The sequence below is a fragment of the Natrix helvetica genome (genome assembly GCF_964273705.1).
Source record: "Natrix helvetica genome assembly, chromosome: 1".
In the NCBI taxonomy this organism is placed as follows: Eukaryota; Metazoa; Chordata; class Lepidosauria; order Squamata; family Natricidae; genus Natrix; species Natrix helvetica.
In genome coordinates this window covers 313,288,696-313,313,760 of record NC_138548.1, presented here as the reverse complement: position 1 = coordinate 313,313,760, position 25,065 = coordinate 313,288,696, and the positions used below count along the sequence as shown (strand labels likewise).

The 25,065-nt window shown below is 38.8% G+C and overlaps 1 protein-coding gene across 2 annotated transcripts in view; it reads right to left on the bottom strand.

Moving 5' to 3' along the window:
• Positions 1-25,065, bottom strand: part of CHCHD6 (coiled-coil-helix-coiled-coil-helix domain containing 6) — a 263,958-nt gene that overhangs the window by 58,075 nt on the left and 180,818 nt on the right. For both annotated transcript variants that reach the window (XM_081939518.1, XM_081939519.1), the window contains one exon: positions 14,137-14,272. In XM_081939518.1, coding sequence (XP_081795644.1) covers positions 14,137-14,272 — 136 coding nt within the window. The remainder of the gene's footprint in view (positions 1-14,136; positions 14,273-25,065) is intronic.

The window sequence follows — 25,065 nt, the reverse complement described above, 5'->3', positions numbered from 1 at the left end:
TAATTACAACTAACTATCAGACATTGTTAGTTTTTTTTTTGTAAAAAGAGCATAAATTGGTTTATTGTAGTTGATAAAAAGATTTTCTAAGTGAAAGCTAAGAAACATTTAAGACAAGAATGCTGATTAGGGAACTTGAAGACAAGAATAACCTAGAAACAAATTTACTGGAAGATATCACCTGTCCTAGAGAAAGTTAAAATATTGAAAGTCTCCATAAAGCACTGCCTAACTCAAGAGTCCATTAATGTAGTGTAGGCTGAAGCTGAAATACCTAAAGGTGATGCAAGCTCATAAGCAGGCTTGATAGCTGGGAATCTTATCTAAAAGAGCCCTTCAGGAGGTAGATAACCTTAACACATGCTTAAGGAAACAAAGGAAAAATGTCACCTAAGTCAAACAAAAGAAGCTTGAACACATGGGAAACCCTTCCCCAAATTCCATTAACAGCTACCAAACTTGTAAATCAGCAAGGCAAGTATAGTTTTCAACAAAGCAAGGACTTTGAAGGACAAAAAGATCCTGAAGACCACCCACATGTTGAGTCGTCTTTGGATTGGCTTCCATCCCTCTGGCTAGTACCTGTCAACCCAGTTGAGAACTCAGTTAAGTGTGAATGAGCATGCATGTATGACAGTGGGTGGGTGTGCGGGTATGCATCTGTACTCGGGTCTTTTCCCGTGTAAGATTGAGATTATCTTGGCAACATTTCTGCGAGATCCCACTCGCCATCTTCAGGCTGGTGTTTTCGGCTTTGTGCTTGTGCAAGTAAGGCGTGGTCGGAGCTGTCGTCTTTCTATAAATCTCCGTGGGGTATGTGGAATGCTGGCTTTGTTGCTGTAAGTGGGTTGATTGGCTGTGCAGTTGCATCCTGATTGGTAGATGGAGTTGATGTTTGTAGATTGGTCGGCTGTTTCGTATCATCCTGTGTGGCTGAGGTGCTGGATGTGTGTCCGTTCTTCTTTTGTGTTGTAATGACCTGGGTGGTGTGCGGGGTTCGTTTGTTGACTAGGGCTGGTTTCCAGATGTCTGGTAGGCGGGAGGTATCATCATGTTTATTCATGTTGTGGGGGTATTTCTCTATTTCTATGGCTTCCATAACTATTCTCTTGTTGAAGTGTTCTGTTTTGGAGATTAATTTGGTTCCCCACCCACTACCCCACCCACCACCCAGGTCGTTATAGTCAGCAACGTCCTTTGCTCCAGTAATCCACCCAGAAGCAACTTACAGCAAGAAGAAGAAATAGCACTCACCAACCTGAGAAAAGACAACAACATAATCATTCTCTCAGCAGAGAAAAGTAATGCCACAGTGGTGATACACGCCTGACTACCAAGCCAAACTATCCAACCTACTCCAAGACCCCGCTTACAAACCTCTAAACACATACCCCACCACCTATCTGGAAAAAAATCACCAAATCCAAAATAAAAGCCTCTCCCATCAGTGAAGAGATCCAGCAAAGAATGATCCCCAGAGAGAAATCTTCCAGATGCCCCAAACTCTATGGCCTCCCCAAGATACACAAAGAAGGAACACCACTCAGACCCATAGTCAGCTCCATAGGTTCACCTCTACAGAATCTTGCCAAATTCCTTGCCAAACAACTCCAACCCTACGCAGAATCCATCACCTCACACGTACAAAACTCACTCCACTTCATAGAAACAATAAAGAAACAAAACCTACAACCCAGCAACATACTAGTGAATTTCGATGTTGCAATCATTAATTAGCCTGGTGCCTTGTGAAAACTGACACATAAACTTCAAAGAAGACATTTCTCTCTGACCTTCCAAGGACGGACAGATAACACTCCTTTCCTGGCCGTAATGAAGGGGAGGCATTCATCTCTATCTCTGGCTGTGTAACTACTTTTTATAATCACGTGTAAAGTCTTGCTATGTATGAAATCATAATCTTCGCTATGATTCCTTTGTTTGCCTTCTGTAACCGCCCATTTTTGTAACCAATAAAAGGAACGTATAGGTTTAGATTTACACGCTCCCATCATGAGAACATTGCGTGTCTTCTCTTATTCGGCCGATTCATGGGAGGCCCACCAGTGAACCTTACATTTCGATGTCATATCCCTCTTCACCCAAGTGCCGATAAAAGAAGCCTTGACAGCTATCCAGAACAAACACAACCCCTCTAAACACATCCTGGACTTGACCAACCACTGCCTAACCAGCACATACTTCATCCATAATGGACAAAGATACAAACAGATAGAAGGAGCACCCATGGGATCACTCCTTTCACCCGTCATCGCAAACTTATACATGGAACATTTTGAAACTAACGTTTTAGATAAATGTGAACACAAATCCAAACTCTGGCTTAGATATGTTGATAACACTTTTGTGATTTGGCTACATGGGAAAGAAAAACTGGACAACTTCCTCACACATCTCAACAGCCTACACCCCAAAATACAATTCACTATGGAAATAGAAGCAAACAACCAACTTCCCTTTCTGGATGTCCTAATCTACAAAAAAACCCAATGGCTCCCTAGGACACGCCATCTACCAGAAAAAAACACACACCAACCGCTACTTAAATGCACAATCCCATCACCACCCTGCACAGATCAACTCTGTAGCCAAGACTCTCATCTCCAGAACCAAACACCTAGCCGACAAAGACCACGTGAAAACTGAATTACACACTCTCACAAACATATTAATCTCCAACGGATTCCAAAGAAAAACAATTACCAACCTAATCCAAAGGGAGACTCCCCCCAAAAACCGAGACACAGAACAGGACAACGGCATCACCCTCCTCCCTTACATCAAAGGCACCACAGATAAAATCAGCAAAATTCTCCACAAACACAATATCAAGACAGCCTTCAACACTGACCAAAAAATAGCCAACATCTTAAGAAACCCCAAAGACAAAATCCAGCTAGAAAACCAAGGTCTACGAAATACCATGCAAAATCTGCTCTGCAACATACATAGGACAAACAAACAGGAGAATAAATGCACGCATCGCAGAACACAAGAACGCAGTAAGAAAAAAGAAAAAAACTTCCTCCCTTTTCCAGCACCTTAAAGCTACAGGACATGAAATTAATTTTGAACCAGGTAATCTCCAAAACTGAACACTTCAACAAGAGAATAATTATGGAAGCTATCGAAATAGAGAAACACCCCCACAACATGAATAAACGTGATGATACCTCCCACCTACCAGACATCTGGAAACCAGCCCTAATCAACAAACAAGTCGCACCCACCACCCAGGCCATTACAACACGAAACAACTATGGACATACAGCCAGCACTAATCAGCACTAATCTACCAATTATGATACAACCACACAACCAATCATTCCACTTACTGAAACAACACCAGCACTCCACACATCCCCACCAAGATTTCTAGAAAGATGGCAGCTCCGACCACGCTTTAAGTCCAAAAGCCAGCCTGAAGATGGCGAGTGAGACCTCGCCGAAACGTTGCCAAGACAATCTCAATCTTACATGGGAAAAGACCCGAATACAAGACCAGTAAAGTTTTGCTGTTATTTTAAATCCACTGGGTCTCTGTGTATTCAATGTTCAGTTGAAAGTGATTTGAGTGTGTCACTATTTTCCAGAGTGTGCGGGTGAATGACCATAGGCCAAACCTGGCCTAACCTATGTTGCAGGGAACACGTGCCTGTAGCAGTCATACCACCAAGGTCTATCCCTAACTTTACATCTTTAAAGTATAGAACTTATCAGTTCTGTATATTCTAATTTGCATACTTTGTATAGAGAAGTTTCATCCCTACCCTGCTTTTAAGCTTTTGCTTTTGAACTACCTATCATAAATAATATTTTGTGCTTCAATGAAATCTGTCTGATCCTCATTAAGAACCAAAGGGGGAAATTCCTCCTACACATCCTTTAGCAAAAACTAACCTATCAACTTAGAAAGCAGAACCATCTACATGAAAATATAAAAAGAAATAAATTATTTCAATAAATAATTTTGCAGAGGATTCTTAATATATGAAAAATGGGCAGGTGACAGTTTTACATCTTTTCCAGTTAACATCCTGGAGCAGAGGATGTTCTAAATTGTTGCCTAAGCAAAGTAATGGTCTGAATGAAGGTGAATAAGTGAAGTTCAATTCATACAACTTGGTTCTGCTGTTTGTGGAGAGGTTGGCTCATTTGTTCAATCTGTCTTGAAGAATCCAGTGCATGACTTGGAGATGCTTTGAATCCATCATTGTCATAAAAGGCTCAGGTGGCCTTAGTGGTTAAAAGCAAGAGGCACATTTTATCAGTTACTTTAGGCTGATATATCAGCTGTCACCTTATCAGAACAGGGTTAGTCAAATGCCAGTTATTCGGTCAAATGTCGGTTATTTGCTCTGTGAAAACCAGTGAGTTCTATTTTACAGAACGCTATATGTGGGGTTGCATTTGAAAGTTATTCATAAACTTCAGCTAGGCCAGTGCAGAGCTGCTGGGTTACTCTGAGAGATTGCCTAATACGCAGGAGCTGCTGTACTTCACCTATTTGAGGACCAATTCAAAATTTTGGTATTGATCTCCAAGTGGCATGAGCTCAAATATCTACACACATACACAGATATCACACATATTTTTTAGCGATCTGAATGGAACTTCTCTTGCTTTGTCTATCAAAAGGCTAAATAACCTCCAGTGAACACTGAATGGTGTAGGCCACCTAGTTCAACCCCATCTTAGTGCAGGAAAGCAGAATTTGATTATATTAAACTGATAAATAAAAGTTACTCGTAAAGTTCAAACACCAATCATTCTGTAATTTAAATTTGACGATCCAGATTTCTAGGGGGGAAAGGTACAGCATTATATGTATTTGAAAAGTAATATTTTCTCCCTGTTTTCTCTGGGTTAAGAATACACCTCTTCATAAGATTTTGTTTATACCCATGACCATCCCTTCTGGCCTGCCAGAATTCAATTCTCTTCATGGTGTAAGGAAACATTGAGGGCATATGAGCATGTATTTGTGTCTGTGTAACCTCGGGGTCAATATGATCAAGTGAATTTTAAAGCTCATCTGAAGCCTTATTAGATGTCTTTTGCCTCTGTGACTACCAAGATTTCTGCTGTCAGGCATGGCACTTGGCTATATGATCCAGCAGACTGATATTGCACAAAGTGAAGACAACAATGGAGCCTGGAAACAGAAGTTGTTACTGAAATCTTTGCAAAGTTCTGCATGAAGAAACAACTGTGCTCTATATTTGTGGTCTATTAGATAGTTTATAATATAGCTATAGAAACACCAGGTCTCTGGTGTTCAGCAACAGAAAAGCCAATGAAGAACTTATGCCTGTAGTTTCATAACTGCTGGATGAATGCAGCAATCATTTCCATTTTAAGCAGGCCAGTATTTTACTATTGGACATGTCTCATATATTAAAAAGGCAGTTTATGTCCTTTCAGGCAGCACCATATTTTCAGTTTATCTGTCAATGAATGTCAGTGAATAAAAAAAAACTCAGAAATGCTCGTGAAATATGAATCTCTGCTTTAGGGAATTAAACAGGGACCCATCTTAAGCTCTTTATTTTTTATAATTAGAAGCACAATGAGAATTAGATTGACTTCTGCAAATAAAAAAAACCAGGAGAATGCCTGCTACAATTAATACAGTAATGTTCTCCTTAGTATTTATGACTAAATAAATACAGCTGCTTGTATTTTACTTGTTCCCTTGTGAGAGGGGTATCCATGGAGTCATAAACTCCTTTAATAATATTATTGCCAGAGCAATTGTCCACATGTAGGGTGGAAGAAAGAATCCATACAAAAAACCCAACTGGGAATCCAGAGAAAGTTAACAGTGCACTACAAAAATAATGCTGCTTTAGATACACGGGCCTATTCAACTGTAGGTATGTTTTACCTGATGCTTTAAACAAAAATAGCTTAGTGACTCAAACCAATTTCAATGTAAATTATTTTCCTTAATTTTTAATGCTCTCCAAATGAACCTGTTCTGAAAATAAACTGTCTACCTTATATTTCAGATGCCAGTTAAAACTAAGTAAAGCTAGGCCAGACGTGCAAATCACCCTACCTTGGAATAAGGCAGTTTCCTGCACTGATCTTTTACGCGCTTCAGCCAATGCGGTAAAATATGTCAGTCTTTATTTTTCAAAATTCCAATCTGGTCAAGGTTTCCAGATATTTTAAGAGATTTATAGCATTCAGGGCTAAGAAAAAGGAATATTTTCAATGTTGGGAGTTGGAGAATAGAGATGGTCAAGATGACTCTACTGGATGCCTTTCTGTGAATTGTTGACTCTTTTGTAAGCCAAGTGTCAAAGTAGATATTTGCCAGCTTGTATAATACACTTAAGCAGCTTAGTGATCAATTAAAACTGTGCTACTGTACAGTTTCAGTTCAGCTGTGTTAATTCCTCACACAAGACAGTGCAGCTAATAAATCTATGGTTTGTTCCGGGCATTCTGCAATACTGAAAGGAACATTTAGGATCCCTGGTTTGCACAAACAAACTGTACATGGTTTGTACTAAACAAACCATGGATAGAGCTGCCCATAGTTTGCTATCTATGCCCATTCAATGAAAACAGCAAGCATATTCAGAGCAACACTCCTTAGTTTCTAAGTATTTCTATAGCTTAACATGAGTCATGAATTTGGTCAAAATGCTACAAGACTTTTTTGAATGACAGTTGCTGGCTGCAATTCTGCTTAAATGGCCCCAAAAGGAAGACGAAATGCTGGTAATGGAGCTTGATTACCTGTTTTCTTTCCCCCAGGACTTACTTTATACAGATATGCATATGCACAGTATAAGTACATGAAACAGGAATTAAGTGAAAGGAGATAGTGTTTTATACTAGACCACAGAGCTATTTCACTAGAAAATGCTCAGGAATTAATTAAAAAGGCAGACAGCTATGTTGGGTGAAACAAGGAGAAGGAGGAGATCTGTCACAAGTCATTAATCAGTCTGAAGATCTTGAGGAGGGTTAAACTTCAATATCAGTATACAAGGTGTTTGAAAGCTGAATACAGAAATTCAAACAGAGTCCACAATAATACCACGGAGAGACAGAAGTATAAGTTAAATGACAGAATGGCTGTCCGTAAGAGAGTCTGCTTCTTTACAAAGTATAAGCAGCAACTTTCACCCAGTTCAACTTAGTTCCCAGTCCAGAGGAGTCAGGAAGGAAGTCAACATGTCCTCTTTAAAGAATCTGTGAAGGTATTATGCAAGGAATAAGAAATATGTGAAAAACCTGTCTCCATTTATGGTCAGTCTATATACAAGTGTAAACAAAACTGATCACAGAAATACCATCGTTTTCCAATGATTTCCCTCAAATAAAACCAAACTTTGGTAAACAGTGCTGTAAACTATTTCCTCTAAACATTAAAGGAAATGGCATTTTTGAATGGCTCAGGTTCAATATATTTTCACTGTGAAAACTGTTTTGATGCAAAGAAAACCATAAGCATTAGGGAATATATATCACATACAATTTGTTTTGTAAACTGGCCCTGGAGAAGGTCTGGTGAACTACATTTACGTTTACATCCACACAGTAAGATATAAAACACACACACACACAAACAGGATAAAGTTATAATGCTTCTTTCTATCCAAATACTTACAGGTAAGTTGTGACAATGACAATATCACAGAAGTATAATTGAGAATTTTTCAGATAGATAAATCAGCACTTCCAAAGGTCCTGTTTCTTTAGCCATTGTATTATTTTTTTTAAAAAAATTAATTGCAGAATAAAAGAAATTATAAAATCTTTTGAAATAAATTCTTAGTCTCTGGGGCTAGTCTTCTGAGTATAATATTGACTGACACAATCTCTGTCACTAAGTTGTGGCAAGAATTTCTTGATTTCCATGTCAGCAGATCCTAACATGATTCCCAGAATTATCTTTAACCAGATTTATTGTAAAGGAAAATAAAATTACATTACAAAATTGCAGGCAATTGGATATGTTTATTTTAGTTTTCAATTTATCTCTAAATTTGTTAAGGCAAAGATTTCTTGTTTGTCTTGCTAACCATTCATTGATGCATTGAAGAGTTGGCTATCTGTTTTTCTGATAAAGGAAGAATGTGCAAATATTCTGAACCTGCAATATTGTAATAGCCAAACACCAGCAGGAAAAATTGAAGATGGCATGAGATTATTAAATCTTATAAATTAATTTATATATTCTCTATCTTACTAAAAGGGTTATGCAAAAGCTTTGACTGACTAATGTCCTGATGCATGAGAAATTGTGAGAAATTTCTTAAAACTGACTCCACCTTGCTTAATAACTCACTGTAACTTGGCTGGGAACTTATTGTTACAGTTCTGAAGACCCTGTTTTTAACCTAGACTACCATTTAAAAAAACCTTCCTAAAATCCATGTTTCACTTGTTTCCTGGCTTTCTCAGCAAGTGCTTGACATGGTAGGTGATGGAAATCAGTTACTACGGGTCCAAATGGTGACAAGCTTAGAAGAGGAGAGCCAATTTGGTGTGGTAGTTAAACCAGGAGACTGAGAGTTCTAGTCCTCTTAAGCATGAAACATTGGATGAGTGATTTCAAGGGTTTGTCCTGCATACAATTCCAGTTGTATACAGGACATTCAACTAAAGCATTCTTCTGAAGCCCAAGATTCTATACATTATTGTTCTGTCCCGTGATTCTAATGAATATGCAGACACAGGCTTGGCTGTCTGCCACGACTAATTACAGAAATAAAACCACCCCTTGGCTAGGAGCCTAGAACACTATCTTCAGGAAACCAAGATTAGACTTACGGAATGCTTTCTCAACGGCTAGTAAAATGGACTGTTGTTTCCTGCAAAGATTCCTCTCCTGTCGCTCCATCTATAAACTCTTTGGGAGGGGTCACAACCATAGCCAGCTGTCCCTATTTCCTTCTATGACGTCTTCTCCACAGCTGCTCCCTTCTCATCTCAGCTCTACGCACAAGCACATCAGGGACAACCTCCCTCCGTTCCTCCTCACTGCTCCCTGACTCAGATGCCACCTGGTGGCCAACAGGCCTCTCTAGTTCCTGCTCTGACTCCAAACACCCTCCAGAGTCTTCCTCATTCTCCAGGGCAGTCCCATAATGGTCATTGCTGTCAGAGTCCACCAACAGCTCAGCTGGCCGCTGCTGGGCCACAACACATTATGTTCTATATATTTTCAAAGGACTGGTTTTATTAAGACAAATGGCATGGAAGATGCCAAGAAAAGAAAGCCTTAGGGTGAAAAGGTGAAGCCAGTCGAGACTTCTTGAAAAGGAAGTTAAAGACAGGGCAGTCTCAAACAACATTAGCAAGGAAGAAAAAATAGAAGACATCTGAAGGAGCCAATGCGATTGAACAGAAGGTTCTGTATGATATTCTCATTACAAGCTGTTAAAAGTCTGGATGGCACTACACTAAGGTCATTTCACAAAGGGCTGGCTAACTGCATTCTAAGAGTCAATATTAATAGCTTTAAACTGATCTGCCGAACACTAAACAGTGCAGTCCCATAAGGAGCTGCCCTGTGATGATATAATTCAATATTGTTCTTAATGGTTTGGATAATGGGACAGATAGGATGCGGTGCAAAATTGCAGATGACAAAAAAATGGAATATTTGGCCACTACTAGAATGGATTGCAATCTAATTTGGACTGGTTGGAAGATTCGGTTGAGAGGAACAAGATGTCTTTCAAACTGTGGGGAGGAGGAAATGTAAGGTGAGGAAAGCTATATGGCACATGCAAGAATGTGAACTTGAAAGCACCTCATCGGAGACTATGGAGATTCTCAATCATCCAGGTCATGGTTGTCCCAAAGAGATGAAGAGGTTTCTTGGATGAGAAGCGAAACATCTTCAAAGAAAAACCAGAAAGTTCAGTTGCCTCTTGAAAAAGCACCTTTAGGACACCTCATTGGAGAAGGCCTTGAATGTGGTCATTGACAACAAGCTGAATATGAACCTTCTGTGTGAGCCAACCGCTTTAAGAATTGGGCCAGTTCTGGATGGCATTAGGAACAGCATTGTGTCAAAGACATGTGAGGTCATTGTTCCCTTCTATTCTGCAGTGGTGAGAGAGGAATACTATGTACGATCCTACATACATTTCCAGAATGATATTCACAGGTTCAGGAAGGATGGAGAATGAAGACAAAGATGATACAGGGAGGAGGAAATGCCCTACAAGGACAAACTGGAAAAAGGTTAAGATGTTGCATTAATATCTTAATGAAGAGACATGAAATTTAGGAATTATTTTCCACTGCAACAAAAACTAGGACCAGAACTAATTTCAGCTACCTAGATATTAGGGGGTGGGACCCATTCTTACAGTTAATATCAGAAGAACAGTCTAGTCATGAAAGTTTTTCATATCGTGAGGTTTTTAACCAGGGGCAGGACAGGCATCTCTTGAGGACAGTTTATTTGGCTTTATTCCACATTGCCGATTGGATTTAATGATTTTTGTAGTGCCTTCCAATCACAACACAATGATTCTTCACTAGGTATGGAAAAATTAGAGAGGTTTTGTTGTTTACCTTATTTTCTTTTTTGTTATCCAAGAAACAAATTAAATAAAATTCTGATTCCCCCTCACCCGCTGCTTTTCAATCAGCAGGAGAGAAAATACTGGGGAAAGATTGTAGCATCAAGTTTCTATCCTAATTGCCTACAAACTGTGGTACACTCCTGATAAATCTTGCAGTCAATAAACTACAGATAATTCAAAAAGCTACAATAGACTCAACCCCTCCTACAGCTGTATTATTATCCCAGCTTTTATTTAGACCTAAAAGCAGCAATTTCTGAGCTCTTGTCGGAAATTCTGCAGAGATGTAAAGCTATCTCCCCAAAACATAAAAATCCCCATAGAAAACGGCAAGGTTAAATCCTTTTTCTCAAAACAATTTTACAAGATGAGTCCAATATATATCCAATTTACACATCTCCATGAGTGTAAAATAATTAAACAGAATCATATACAGGTAGACTTCAACTTACAATAGTTCATTTAGTGACCATTCAAAGTTACAACTGCAATGAAAAATGTGACTTATGACTGTTTTTCACAGTTACAATCTTTATATCATCCCCATGTTCATGTGATCAAAATTCAGATGCCTGGTAACTAATTCATATTTATGATGGTTTCTGTGTCATGTGATTACCTTTTGCAAAGTCAATGGGGGAACCATATTCACTTAACAACTGGGTTACTAATTGATCAACTGTAATAATTCACTTAACAACTGTGATAAACTGCAATAACTGCAATAATTCACTTAATAGCAACAAAAAGGGTTGTAGAATAGAAGAAGAAGAATACAATAGAATAGAATAGAATAACAGAGTTGGAAGGAACCTTGGAGGTCTTCTAGACCAACCCCCTGCCTAGACAGGAAACCCTATACCATTTCAGACAAATGGTTATTCAACATCTTCTTAAAAATTCCCAGTGTTGGAGCAGTGTTGTAAATGAGGCAAAACTCACTTAACAAATGTTTCACTTAACAACAGAAATGTTGGGCTCAATTGTGGTCACAAGTCCAAGCATTCATTACATCAGTTTAAGTTAATTCTTTATCCAGTTGACTAAACTAGATGGTAGCATATAATTATAGTTAGCTGATCTTGAAATGCTAAGCAGAATGAGACCTGTTCCCTGCTTATATGGGATACATCAAATCCCAGAATTTGGAATTTGGAATGGGAAATAAAAATTAAATTAAATTGTGGAACAAGGCACTAAGAAATCACTTGTATTGTTACCAAAATAACTTTCTGTATGAATTAAGTTATAACCTTTATTTTTGGCTTGCAAATAATGCATTTTACAGAAGATAACATAAGCCTAAACATAAGCATTAGAACAATAAAAAATAAATAAATGCCGCCACTCCTTTCTTTGACCAGAAGACTAGAGTGTCAACTTTCTATCTCTCAGATAGTACTTAGCTTCCTTTGGCAAAGCCACTTAAACCAGGAATCATTATCTAAGTTTGCTTGCTTACACATCTTTCTCACAAGCATGTAGTTATTTCTATTTTCCATCACTGATACAATATTCAAACAACACTATCAAACACTATTAAATAGAAATGCAACTCACATGCTCTTAGGATTTCTGAGCTCTACCTCAACTGAATAAAAATAAAGTCTGTCTTGTCTTCCTGATGAGAGCAATTAAATCGCTTTCTTACGGTCAGCCACAAACTTACAGAAACAATTGATAAAACTGCTTTTGGAGCTTGGTACTTTTCCTCTATCCCTCTTGTCTCAATCTTCTTGCCAGAATTTGCTGCTCTTACTCAAGCTTATATTTCAATAAACAATGGTTCAGGAAAGGTTTATATTTTGTATATTTTTTTGCTTCCTGTCCAATTATGAATCTCATGGTCTTTTGAGGCTTTCTGCTGAGCCTGTATGTTATTCCACAATTACCTGCGTGGCAGACGTTTTAGTGAAAGAGAAGCAGAAACAGATTTTTATTGCCATTTTGGTGTCCCCTGTAGCAAATCAATGTAAAGTAGCCATTAATACAATATCCTTTTTCACTAATTATGTGAAAAGACCTCCACCAGCTTTTATGTACGTAGAAGTCCTTGTGAACTAGCCAACTTAAGGAGTTAAGATTTTTTTTAAAAAAAAACCTTCAGGTTAATAGGATTTTTCAGTGCCCTCTGCTGTTACCAGTCGCTCAGCTTTCAATTTACTCTATAATACTGTCAGGTTGAAGCTTTGGCTGGCAGCTTCCCAGCCTCTTTCTCATGTGGATTTGAGCAGCAGTCTGCAAATATGTGGAAGTTTAATGCAATCTGTCTTCTTTGGTAATCACATTCCTTCTGCGCTATGTGCTATAAAGATGTATTGGTAAATGTATCTGCTAAAAATATACTTTCCCCCTGCTTCTGCCCACCCCGTACAAGCCTGATTTACAAGATGCAGGAGGAAAGACTTGCATCTACAGAAGTCTGGCAAGGGACAAGGCAAATTCCGTAGAGAGCTGCTTAGAGAAAACAACTGCGTCGTGGCGATTCAGGACTTGCCATATTTTAATGCAAGATTGGGGGAATTGGGAGGAGGGAGGAAATCACACATTTTGCAAGCTGGAGATCTCAAAAGGTACGGGAGAAAAGCCTTTCCCCTAGTAGCTTTAACCTTGCTGATTTGCAGATATATAAAGATCTTCCTGGTAAACAGGAAAAGAAAAACCCACCAGGGCTTGCAACAACATTTGAGCTAATATATTTTCCCATCTCCTTCTGACAAAGCTTCTTGTGGGAGCTGGCTGGCAGTTTGTTTCATGTTATACTTAATCAGACATGGGGCTTCTTCTTTACCATATTAATAGAAACAAAAAGGGCTCTCTTCTCGTACCCTCCCCCCCCCTTTTCGCATGAAAACCCATCCCCAATGAAATCACCTCAGCCGCGAAGCCTTGCCTGCAAGCACATGTCCCTCGTTTGTAAATCGGAAGCCCCCTGATCCATGACAGATGCAGAGGAAATGCTTGGTCAGCCGAGTATCCCCTACTAAATGCAGTGATGCTTCTTTTGCACACAGAAATTCCGCAGAATGTTTGAAATCCTTCATAAATCCTGGATTACTGTAGTGTTTATAAGGAGATATATTCTATGATCCCAGCCTGTGCATTAAAAGGTATTCGGAATAGGGTCAATTTCAGGCTAATCCATTACAGGTTACCAAATTGATTTTGGAGAAAATGAGAGGAGATTGCCTTAGCTACAACATGACCCAAAATACTAGATTCCATAGGGTTCATGGGCTCTCCTGATGTAAGAGGCATATATTTTGTAACACATACATTTTGATCTGCATGTCCTTGTTGTGTAAATGCAAATCAGAAGGCTTACTCTGTGATTCATTGATATAGGCAGTGTAAAGACATTCATATTGTTATCATCCATATAGTGCAAAATGCATGCCTTTTCAATTTTAGAAAAAGAAATATCTGACATGATCTCTAAAGTATATGGTTTGCAAGATACGTGTAAAGTCTTCCGACTGGCATGTCCCTTTACAAGACAGAGCAGTAGTCAGGAAATGTCCTTGATGTAAAGCAGAACTAAAATTATAGGTACCTTTTGTGCTAGCCTAACACAACGCTGATATTCCTTGACTAGCTCTGAGCAGTTTAGAACTTGCTGCTTATTTTCATTGTAGCACTCCATGATGGCTTCCTGCAGATTTGCACATATAGGTTGTGTATTCCTCTTCCTGTAAAGACAAAGAGAAATTAAAACAGCATTTTCTTATTGATAGGCTTCTCATTTGTTTCATCTATGCTACCCAGTAAGGCCCTCGAACGCTTTGAATGGAATGGAAAAGGTGTTTCTGAGCACATTTATTTAGCATTTATGAGCAACTCTCTAAAGCAGGGGTGTCCAAACTTGGGAACTTTTAAGACTTGTGGACTTCAACTCCCAGAATTCCCCAGCCAGCCATGCTGACTGGGGAATTCTGGGAGTTGAAGTCCACAAGTCTTAAAGTTCCCAAGTTTGGACACCCCTGCTCTAAAGCAACTGCATATTTCCCCAGGGCTGTGTGGCTGTCCTTCACAGCTATACCAACTATTACAGAAACTATAATTATTTAATTGTAAAACTTTTCATCAGATCATGCAGTACGTGTGCTCCAAAGCACTTTTTTTTCTTTGACCCACAGTAATGTGCAACCCAGTTACACAGAATCTGGTGCTGATAATGACAGATGTGTTGGTTCAAGTCCACTAATTCCACCCTCCTTTTTTTTGAATCCATAAGAAATCATTCAGCTAAGCCACGGCTGGTAGTTGTTCTTGGTTTCAGATTTGAGGGGATTGTGAGACAAGCAGAAGGATACAAACCAAAAGCCTTCTTTATTTGAGAGCCAAATAAAAATTGAACAGTTCTCTAACCTCTTCAAAAAAAAAAAAAAGCTTTATTGGAAGACATGTTAAAAGGAAGCTTTTATCATCCAGTCATCAAAGCTCATTAATGGAATTTCATTAGAATTTTATTCATTTTATTATTTATTCTATTTGCAACTTTTTCATATGAATCTTTTCATTGCCTTCTTTACACACATATGCACCTATTAAAGAGAAAGCAATGGAATAGCAATACAACGCTTTTTCAGTGGTGGTAAAGATAGTTCTTATTTTATAAGTACCATGGAGTCTGGAATTTTAGTTGTAAGTCATGGTGATTGTAAGTCGAGGCATCTCATGCCCGGACTCAATTTTATGACTGTTTTTATGATGGCTATAGAGTGATTCACTGTTGTTGTGAAGTGAATCACGTCATTGTTAAGCAAACCACATGGTCATTAAGCAAATCCAGGATATCCAGTGGGAGGTTTTTTTTTTGCTATTTTCTGGTAGAAAACATTTTTAAAAATCAAAAATTTTGATCACATGACTGTGGAGTGCATTAAGGTGACCATAGGGAGAGCGGCAATCATAACTTTGAGAACGAGCCACAAGTAGCTTTCTAAAAGTCTGTTGTAATTTCAAACAGCCATTATACATAGAACACAGAATAACATGGTTCAATGAGACCTTGGAGGTCTTCTAGTCCAAAACTCTACTATTTCAGACAAATGTTGTCCAATTTCTTCTTGAAACTTCCAGTCATGGAGCACCTATAATTTCTGGCAGCAAGCAATTCCAGTGATTAATTTTCTCACTGCCAGAAAATTTATCCTTATTTTAATTGGATCTCTCTTTATGATATTTCACCTATTACTTCTTGTCCTGCCCTCAGATTCTTTGAAGAATTGGTTAAACTCCTTTTCTCTGACAGCCTCTCAAATACTGAAAGACTGCTATCATGTTATCCCTAGTCCTCCTCTTTGTTAGACTAGCAGACATACTTAGTTCCCATAACCATTCATTATATGGTTTAGTCTCCAAATCCTTTATTGCTCTTCTCTGTACTAGGATTTCTAGGATCTCAGCATCTTTTTTTTTTTTGGTATTGTGATGATCAGAACTAGGCACAGTATTCCAAGTATGGTCTCACTAGTACAGTATAAAGTGACTCTATCACTTCTCGTGCTCTTGATCCTCTGTTGATGCAGCCTAGGACTACATCGCTTTTTTGGCAGCTGCAGCAAGCTGCAAGTTCATTCTTAATGGTAGTCCAGTAGGACACCTAGATCCAGGGTGGGATTCTATCGGTTCGGGCGAACCAGTAGCTCCGAAGATCAGCTGTGGGAGGAGTTTTTTGCTCCCACTAGCAAGTCCCTGAATTTTATCTACCTTTATCTTCTCAGCTGAGTCACGCGGCAGAGTGGATTGCCACGCCTCAGCTGTTTTCCTTCCCAAGCAGTAATCTGGAAGGTAAGTCTTCTCTCAATTGTGCACGCACGCACCTGAAGCACGCTCTCAGCGAACCGGTTGTTAAACCAGTAGGATCCTACCCCTGCCTAGAACCCTCTCACATAAACATAATAAGTTGAAGCAAAATAACTTCTAGGATATTCTTTTATTTTCAGTGCTAATCCACACCAGAGAATGAAGAACAACAACAACAAAAAAAAACCACTGGCATTAATCAGTGACAGCCTTACTACAATATACAGTCCAGAAATCAATATTAATAACAATACAATTATAACAGACTTCTCCATACTTCTCACAAATTCACATTCATTGGAAAATCCTAGATATAAATTACAAAAACTTAGTGGAGCTCAGTATTTCAGAGACATAACATTCCATGAAATACTTCCCAAAATTTTAGAAGAGGGAAAAACCTAATATGACGCTTCAAAAACTCATAAGTTTGGCATTTTGTTCTGTCATTGCAATTTTAATGTCTTTGTAATCATCAGAATGAGCACCTTGGAAACAAAAACTAAGTCAGGAAATACCATAATATCCTTCAATTCATTGGTAAGTTAAGACTCTTAAAATTAGGTTTTAACTCTGAAAGTTGATTTTAAAAACCTGTGAGAATATATTACAATTTCAAGTAAGGCAAAATGTGTGATATTTTCTAATGAGGTCATTGGTATTTCTCCTATTCTATAACTATCTTGACTGCATGGTAATCTTTTTCTTTTTAAAGATGCAAGATGCAAGTTTTTATTCCTTGCTTGAGTTTCATATACACTTTAGCCAAATGGAGAAAAAATGTTTTCCATCTTTCCTTGTAGAGCTTCTCTACGCAAAATATCAGTAAAAATAATTTGTGTTCTGCTGGATTCTAATCTAGTATTTAGAAGGTCAGATGACTATAGTAGTCAGAATGGCTATTTAATTAACTTTATCTGATTAGGCATTTTTGACATTTTGTGGAAAATAAAGATTCTGCTTTTTATATCAATGTCTTTAAGCCTTCCTCCTTTCAGTGAGTTTTGATTTTTTTTTCATCAAAATTAATATCATAACACCATGGACAAAAAGTAGGAGTAGTGGTCACCTATGTTTCAGCTTTTGCCACTTTTCAAATTGCGTTATTGCAGGACTTCAGTCCTTAGCTTCATAACTGCTATCCTCGTCTTCAACTTTTCCTTCACCTGCTAAATCAGTGGGTCTCAACCTTCCTAATGCCACGACCCTTTAATATAGTTCCTCATGTTGTGGTGACCCCAAACCATTAAATTATTTTATGTTTTCCGTATTTTTTAGAAAATACATGTTATCCGATGGTCTTAGGCGATCCCTGTGAAAGGGTCGTTCGACCCCCAAAGGGGTCCCGACCCACAGGTTGAGAACCGCTGTGCTAAATCATTATCACTATATCTTGGCATAGAAAAAGAAGAATGAACCAGGGTGGTATATTGGACAAAACAGTCTGGAACCTGGGCTCAAAGACTTTCTCAGAAATATATGGCAATGAATCAGTTTATATCCCATTCTCTCATAGGGTTTTTGTAAGATAAGCCATACATGACACATGAATTTCTTTGGCAAAGACATTGGAAGCAAACAGTGGAAAGTATAAAGCGTGCTTCCAGTTGAAGGCATTCGTTTTGCAATCGCTCTGTCTCATTTGTGGGAAATGCTAGGTAATCCTGATGATGTCTTCTCCCATTTGCAATCCTTCTTTGTTTTCCCATGGCCACATCCTTTTCTTTCAACAGAAAATCCATTAAGAGAAAAAGTTGGAACTGTTGTACAAGAGTTTTCCAATTGAACGTACGCTAGGAAAAAGTATTTATCTATCTATCTATCTATCTATCTATCTATCTATCTATCTATCTATCTATCTATCATCTATCTATCTATCTATCTATCATCTATCTATCTATCAATCATCTATCTATGTATCTATTATCTTTATTTATAAGGCTGTCCATGCTCACACAGAGAGCATGAAGATCAAGCACAACGAAGCTCAAAAATCCCCAAACGGAAGACATAGCCAGATCTTCCTAAACAATAACAGAGAAGTCTATGGAGATTCTCAGTCATCCAGGTCATTGGTTGTCTCAAAGGTGCTTTTTCAAGAGGCAACTGGACTTTCTGGTTTTTCTCTGAAGACATTTCACTTCTCATAAAGCTGAATAAGTTTCTTGGATGAGAAGCAAAATGTGTTCAAAGAAAACCCAAAAGTCCTGTTGCCTCTTGAAAAAGCACCTTTGGGACCACCATGACCTGGATGACCGAGAGTCTCCATAGACACTTAGCGATGCACTTTGGGATAAACATCCTTCGAATGATGCAGAGGTATAAATGGATTTCCAGAAAAAAAGCAGACTACAGGAACCATTTGTGCTTCAGTTTGAGATGCAGAGAGCACAGACTCTTCCCCAATAGCCTGCACCTGTGTTCAACAGTGACGGGACACAGGACAGAAAACATCCTGCAGAAAGCACAGCTTCATCCAAGGAGCTTCTTGGATGAGAAGCAAAACATCTTCAAAGAAAAACCAGAAAGTCCAGTTGCCTCTTGAAAAAGCACCTTTGGGATAACAGAGAAGAAACTAAGTTAACTGCAGGGCAGTGGTGGGTTGCAGGCAATACCATTCCAGTACAGAGCTCCGGAGGGCCCACCCACCTGCTCGAACTCCCTACCAGTCTTTTAAGTCTTTGGCGCTTCCGCGTATGCGCATGGTGCGTACAGCACCTGCGCAACGCTCCTCTAAGCAGTTGGAGCATTGCAGAGGCTTGCGGAGGCACTAAGACAAATGCTCATGCTGTGGTGGGTTGCGGATCCCGTACTGGTTGGAACGGGATCCGGAACCCACCACTGCTGCCACAAAAGAGAGCAATATGGCAGAAAAGGCCCACCTCCTGGGACCTACTAAATGCAAGTCCCTGGCTCATGGAAACTGTATCATGGTTTCCCTGCTAAATCTAATGGGACAGGATGATGTAATTGAGGAGAGACAATCCTGCAGCTAATCAGTTTGTGTTTTAACACCACAGCCGTATCAGCACTGAGCAAATGATACATCAAGAATGGCTGGATTTGAAATCCCCTCTTTTTTTTATGTAGTGACTTTATGTAATAAAGGGAATCTCATCAACTTATCCTTCTTCTATTATGATTGCTTACATCAATCTGATAATATTGGCCTGGCTTGGCATCATCTATTATGTGTCCTCTTGATGTTTAAGGGAAATGTTTGCAGTGGGGTGAATATGTGAAGCTAGCCTTTTTATTACTGGCAGAACAAGGACGGTGGGAGTAAATTAGACATTCATCATAGGGCCAATGTAGGAGGTCAGGAAAGCCGTTCTCTTTAACTCTCTCCTGACTGCTTGATAGTGGTAGGTAATGGCAGCTGAGGGCTGCATTCATTTGTCTCAGCAGATTTGTCTTATACTAGAAACATTAAATGTCTTCAAAGTTATAGTAAGAATCTTCACAATTAATTCCCAATTATTGTATTTCTTAATGCTACTCAAAGGATTCCATCAATCAAAAAAACTGTTTTAGTCCAACATACACAATGTCAATTTGAATTTTCACTTTCTGGTTGAAGCTAATTTATCACACCCATGGTTTAGAAGCGGAAAGAGCACATAAGACAAAGTCAACAGTTTAGACAATTGTGTGCCTAGCATGTTGCTGCTGTGAGGAAAAAATAAGGGCTTGGGAAGTAGGAGATGGGGGGGGGGGGGGGAGTGTCTATTCCATTGGCAACAACAGCCCAAGGAGTTCAGCACAGAAGGAAGGCTAAGTTAAAAGAATCCTTGTCAAGAAAGATTTTAGATTTCACCTGTCATGACAGGTAAGCAAAATCCTTATTAATTGTGCTTGAAGAACACAGATAATTGAAGGGAATTTGGTAAATGAGGATAAAACCATGATTTGCTATTACTATTGGTAGGATTACTCACCACTGGAAGTCTCAGTGTGCTCTACCCTCAACAGACTTAGGTGATAGACAGTAACCCTATGTACTTTTATAGTAAGTGCAAATTCACTATAGGGAGACTTTCATGTATGTATGTTTATGTACAATGTTCTCAAGCACTCTGGCCCTTAAATGCTTCTGAAGACCTAGGCAAGGGATATGCTAAAAGCTAGGCATAAATATGTGAGTTAACTGGATTGCTCCACAGAAGAATATTTGTCACATAATAGCAGGTTGATGTGGAGAAGGTGAATATGGATTAGTGATACACAGCAAATGTATACAACATGTCATGAAAGCTGTGTTTACTGATGGAATCTTGCCATGGGCACATGTTGGAAACTAGTCATATACATTCATTACATATTACATTGCACAGATGGCAAGCAGATTGTTTTCAGAAACATGTCAAAAGTGATATCTGTGTGATAAGTGACCTTCTGTGGTTAATGAAGAGGGACTATTCTTTATTATGCTATGAAAGTGTTCCAGGGCTGAACTTGAAGAGTAGAACAGGATTTGAGAGCATCTCTGTGGAAATTTTAGCTTGAATTAACCCATAAAAATAAGGTTTTCTAAAATTGTAGCTTGATGCAGTGAGACAATCCCAATTCTCTGCATGAACTGCAAATTACAACAAATGTCAAAACAATGTCTATCTTATGGCATCACTGAAACTATGACACTCCCTGCTGGAGATAGCAAAGTACATTTAAAAATCTTCCCCTTTATATCTTCTCCAAATACAACACCACCTGGATTTAAATGCAAATGGGAAGGTAAAAATTTAGCAGCTATTAATAGAGGAATTCTCAATGAGAAACCACTAGTGTATAGTACTTCTTAGTACAGATTTCACAATATATCCTGTCATAATACTTGAGAAGGCTAGGGAGAAATAAAATATTTCAGTTTTTCATCATACCAAGTTCAATATGTAAAAACATTACTTTCTTTAGGAGTCTACCAGCTGGATAAAAAGATACCATAATGGTTGCTATAAAGTTTTGTAGCATTAAATGCTACAAAGAAGTTATTTCAAATAAATAAATGCTGGCTCTACAGGTTTCTGTAGAGTAATTCAAATTTGGCAATGTTCCTCAATTTTGCCCTTAAAATTTTCTCCTAAGAAGAAAAGAAAATTGATGTTAGTTCTTATGCCATGCTAAAGTTAACAGGACAAGTTCCCTTGTTTAGGAACACCAAAGTTTTTGGCTCTTAAGATTGACTAGCAAAGCAATCAAAGTTGGTACTCACATGGGCTCTAATTTAGTTGTTAAGTCAAACAGAAATGTGTCAGAATTTTGTTGTTGCAAAAACAGTTTGAATCAAAAAAAGAAAATAGTTAAAACTCCATATTATAAAGAGAATAATAAACATTATAGCAAGGAAAGAGACAAATTATTGCAGCACCTTGAACTTTACTACAGTTTTATATGGTAAAAATATTCATTGTCAACAGCACATATAAGCAACTATATGAGAGTATCGGAAAATAATGGGCTGAGATAAAGGAACAAGAGAATGGCATACTATTTTATTTAAATATAATATATATACCTAAATCAAAACACGTATTAAAAGGAACAGAGAAAGCAGCAATTGTTGTCAAAAACTGTTATCTTCCTGGTATTATTTTCAATAGGATGAACACAAGGGACACTCTTATGCTTGATAATCAGCATATACTTTTGGTCCTGTACTTTAATGTCCATCCTATTTAAGCTATGCTTTTGATTCATTAAACTGATATTTCAAATCTGCTTCTGTTTACTAATCTTTTTAGAAAAAACAGCATGGTATCTGGCTGCATTGCATGGTAGTTCCTATAGCTCAGTGATGGCGAACCTTTTTCGCCTCGGGTGCCAAAAGCACATACGTGCACGCTATCACACGAACTCGAGTGCCGACCCACATAACGTAATGTCCCCGCTCACCTGTGTGGACCGTGCATTTTTGCACAAGGCTTCCTCGCCACTCCCTGCTCTGGCTGCTTCCCCTTGGATAACACCCAGTGAGGGGAGAAGTTGCTCTGTCACTAACGGGCAGAGATTGGGGTGGGGGTGGGGGGATGCTCAAGTGTGCTCCTGTGTCAAAAAACCTTCCCTTATCATTCTCCTGTGTAAAGATTGGGCCCTTTTTACAATGGCAGGTGTGAATCCAGTTGATAAATTCCCCCCTTCTATTAAAGAGGATCCTGGGCACTACAGTCAATAGACAAATGATGAAGAGAGCTGCTGGCACAGGGGAAAGAAAAGCAGCAAGAAAAGAAGAAAAAGCAGCTTTTTCCCCTCAAGGTGGCTGCTCTGTTTCCCCTTCTCCCCTGTGCTAGCACAGAGGCTCCTGCCTATTTAATTTCCCCTCTGTAGCATTTTTCCATCGTGTTTCTTGCCGTTTTGGACAGGAAAACAAAGTTTGTGGGACTAAAAAAAACTCCTTTCAATCAATCAATTCCAACTTTGCGAGATCTCTTTCCCCTCCCCAAGTTGTAATTGATTGAAGTTTTTTTTTAGTCCCACAAACTTTGTTTCTCTGCACACAATGGCAAGAAACGCGATGGAGCTGGAAATCAGGTAGGCAAAGAAATGTTTGGGAGAAACGAGGACCTGGGCGATGGTGGGTGGGGCAACCTCGATGCCCTAGCACTGAAATGGAGAAAAGGGCAACAGCAGCCACGTTGAGTGAAAGAAGCCTCTTTTCTTCTTTCCTTACTGCTTGTCTTTCCCCCCTGCTGGCAGCTCTCCTCATTTCCCTGTGGATTCAAGCGATCGGGCAGGATCCTTTTTAGTAGCAGGGGGGAGGGGGGAACACAGCAGGCAGCAGGAGTGAAAGAAGCCTCTTTCCTTGCCGCTTGTCTCCCCCGTGCTGGCAGCTCTCTCAGCGATCGGGCAGGATCCTTTTTAGTAGCAGGGGGGAACACAGCAGGCAGCAGGAGTGAAAGAAGCCTCTTTCCTTACCGCTTGTCTTTCCCCGTTCCGGCAGCTCTCTTTGCATTGGGCTGTTTTTCGCCCTTAGGAGGCTTCAGGGAATCCTCCGGAGATTAAAAAAAACTATCGAAAATCAGCTGGCCAGCGTGCGCATGCGCACTGGAGCTGACAGGGCAATGCCTCGCGTGCCCTCAGAAATGGCTCCGCGTGCCGCCTGTGGCACGCGTGCCATAGGTTCGCCATCACGGCTATAGCTTGTTGGTTGGAATGACACAGGAAGAGAAGAAAATTTCTGTGGGGTCATGTATTCTCACTTTTCATCTTCCACGTAGATAAAATAACAATGTGAACGCTTCGGTCGCTCTCAGTGATGTCCTCGTATGATCAGACCTGATTGGCTACACAAAGTTTAAATAATGTTCTTACTTCACAGACTAGGTGGGATCCCTTTGCCAATAAGAGCTTTAATATTTTGTTCTTAATAGCCTGACCTAACTGCTGGAAGAAACAATAAAAAATGTACATTTTGCAGATATTTTTACATTTTATCCGTGTTTAAGTCTCCTTTAACAAAATATTAATTACTGATCAATCAACCAAGCCTTAGATAATGCTAGCAAAACTAGTTTTCAGAACATGAGTATGCTTGCTATTTCTTGAGACTTGGGGAGTGATTTCTTCTAAGATAAAAATCAATCTTTCAAACAGTAACAACGATCCAATAAAGGATTCTACATCTGCTTGGGAAGAGGAAAATGAGCATTTTGAATATTTTCAAGAAATATTCAAGAAAATATATTTCTAAACAAAATATAACTTTAGCTGTTTGTTGATGAATAAGTAGACTACTCATTCTACTAATATCACTAGATTCAATTATAGTTAATTAACTAGCATTATCTAGTTCAGATGAACCTTCTTTTGGGAAAATTGTATCCTTATGTTTCTGTAACAACATCCAGCAAGTCTTAATTTCTCTCTTATAAAATATTTTATATATTAGCCTTAATCTCCTGTCCTGTTCAACCTTATTTCCTCTGGGGAGAAAAATAATTCTCCATAATAAAAGCTTCAGATATTCACATTGAGTGTATAATTGAAAATTACGAATATTATTAGTATTCAGAGAAGCAAACAATGTCCTTGAAATAAATTGTTCCTGAATGACCAGGTTGTTAAGACTGCTACCACAGCTTTTGTGAGAAGGGGCGAAGATAATTAACTAATAGGTAATTAATTCCCAGATAACAAGCATTTTTTTGGAGTTTCACCACTTTTGGCATAGTTAACTCTGTTATTCTTTTTTGGAATGCATTCCAAAAGATTCCAGCCTTCAGCATCATCGTTACTATACTTTGTGTTTAAAATACATCTGCCATTGTTACTACAGAGTAAATTTTGTGCACAAAAGCAAAAGGATGTAAAAGTGTCTTATTTACTGTGTATGAAGACAGATTTCAAACAATAGCATGATGTATGAAAATGGCCAATATAAACCATAAGGTGGATGGACTACGTTATAGTGAGGATGAGTGCATCATTGGAAGACTTGAAAGATCATGCCAGGGGCATGGGGAAAATCTACCGATGTGGTTTGAGGAGTCAGATGATTTGATTGCAGGTAATCAGTCAATCTATAGAAGCCATTTGTTTGCTGCATGATTTCCAAAATTGTCCATTCTATAGTAACAGTTACCCTATTATAGAAATGTAGTATGCATTTCACTACAGGAAAAGGTTTTTCAAAAGGTGTGTTTTTCCCACCTGAAATTAAGCTAGCTGAATCAAGATC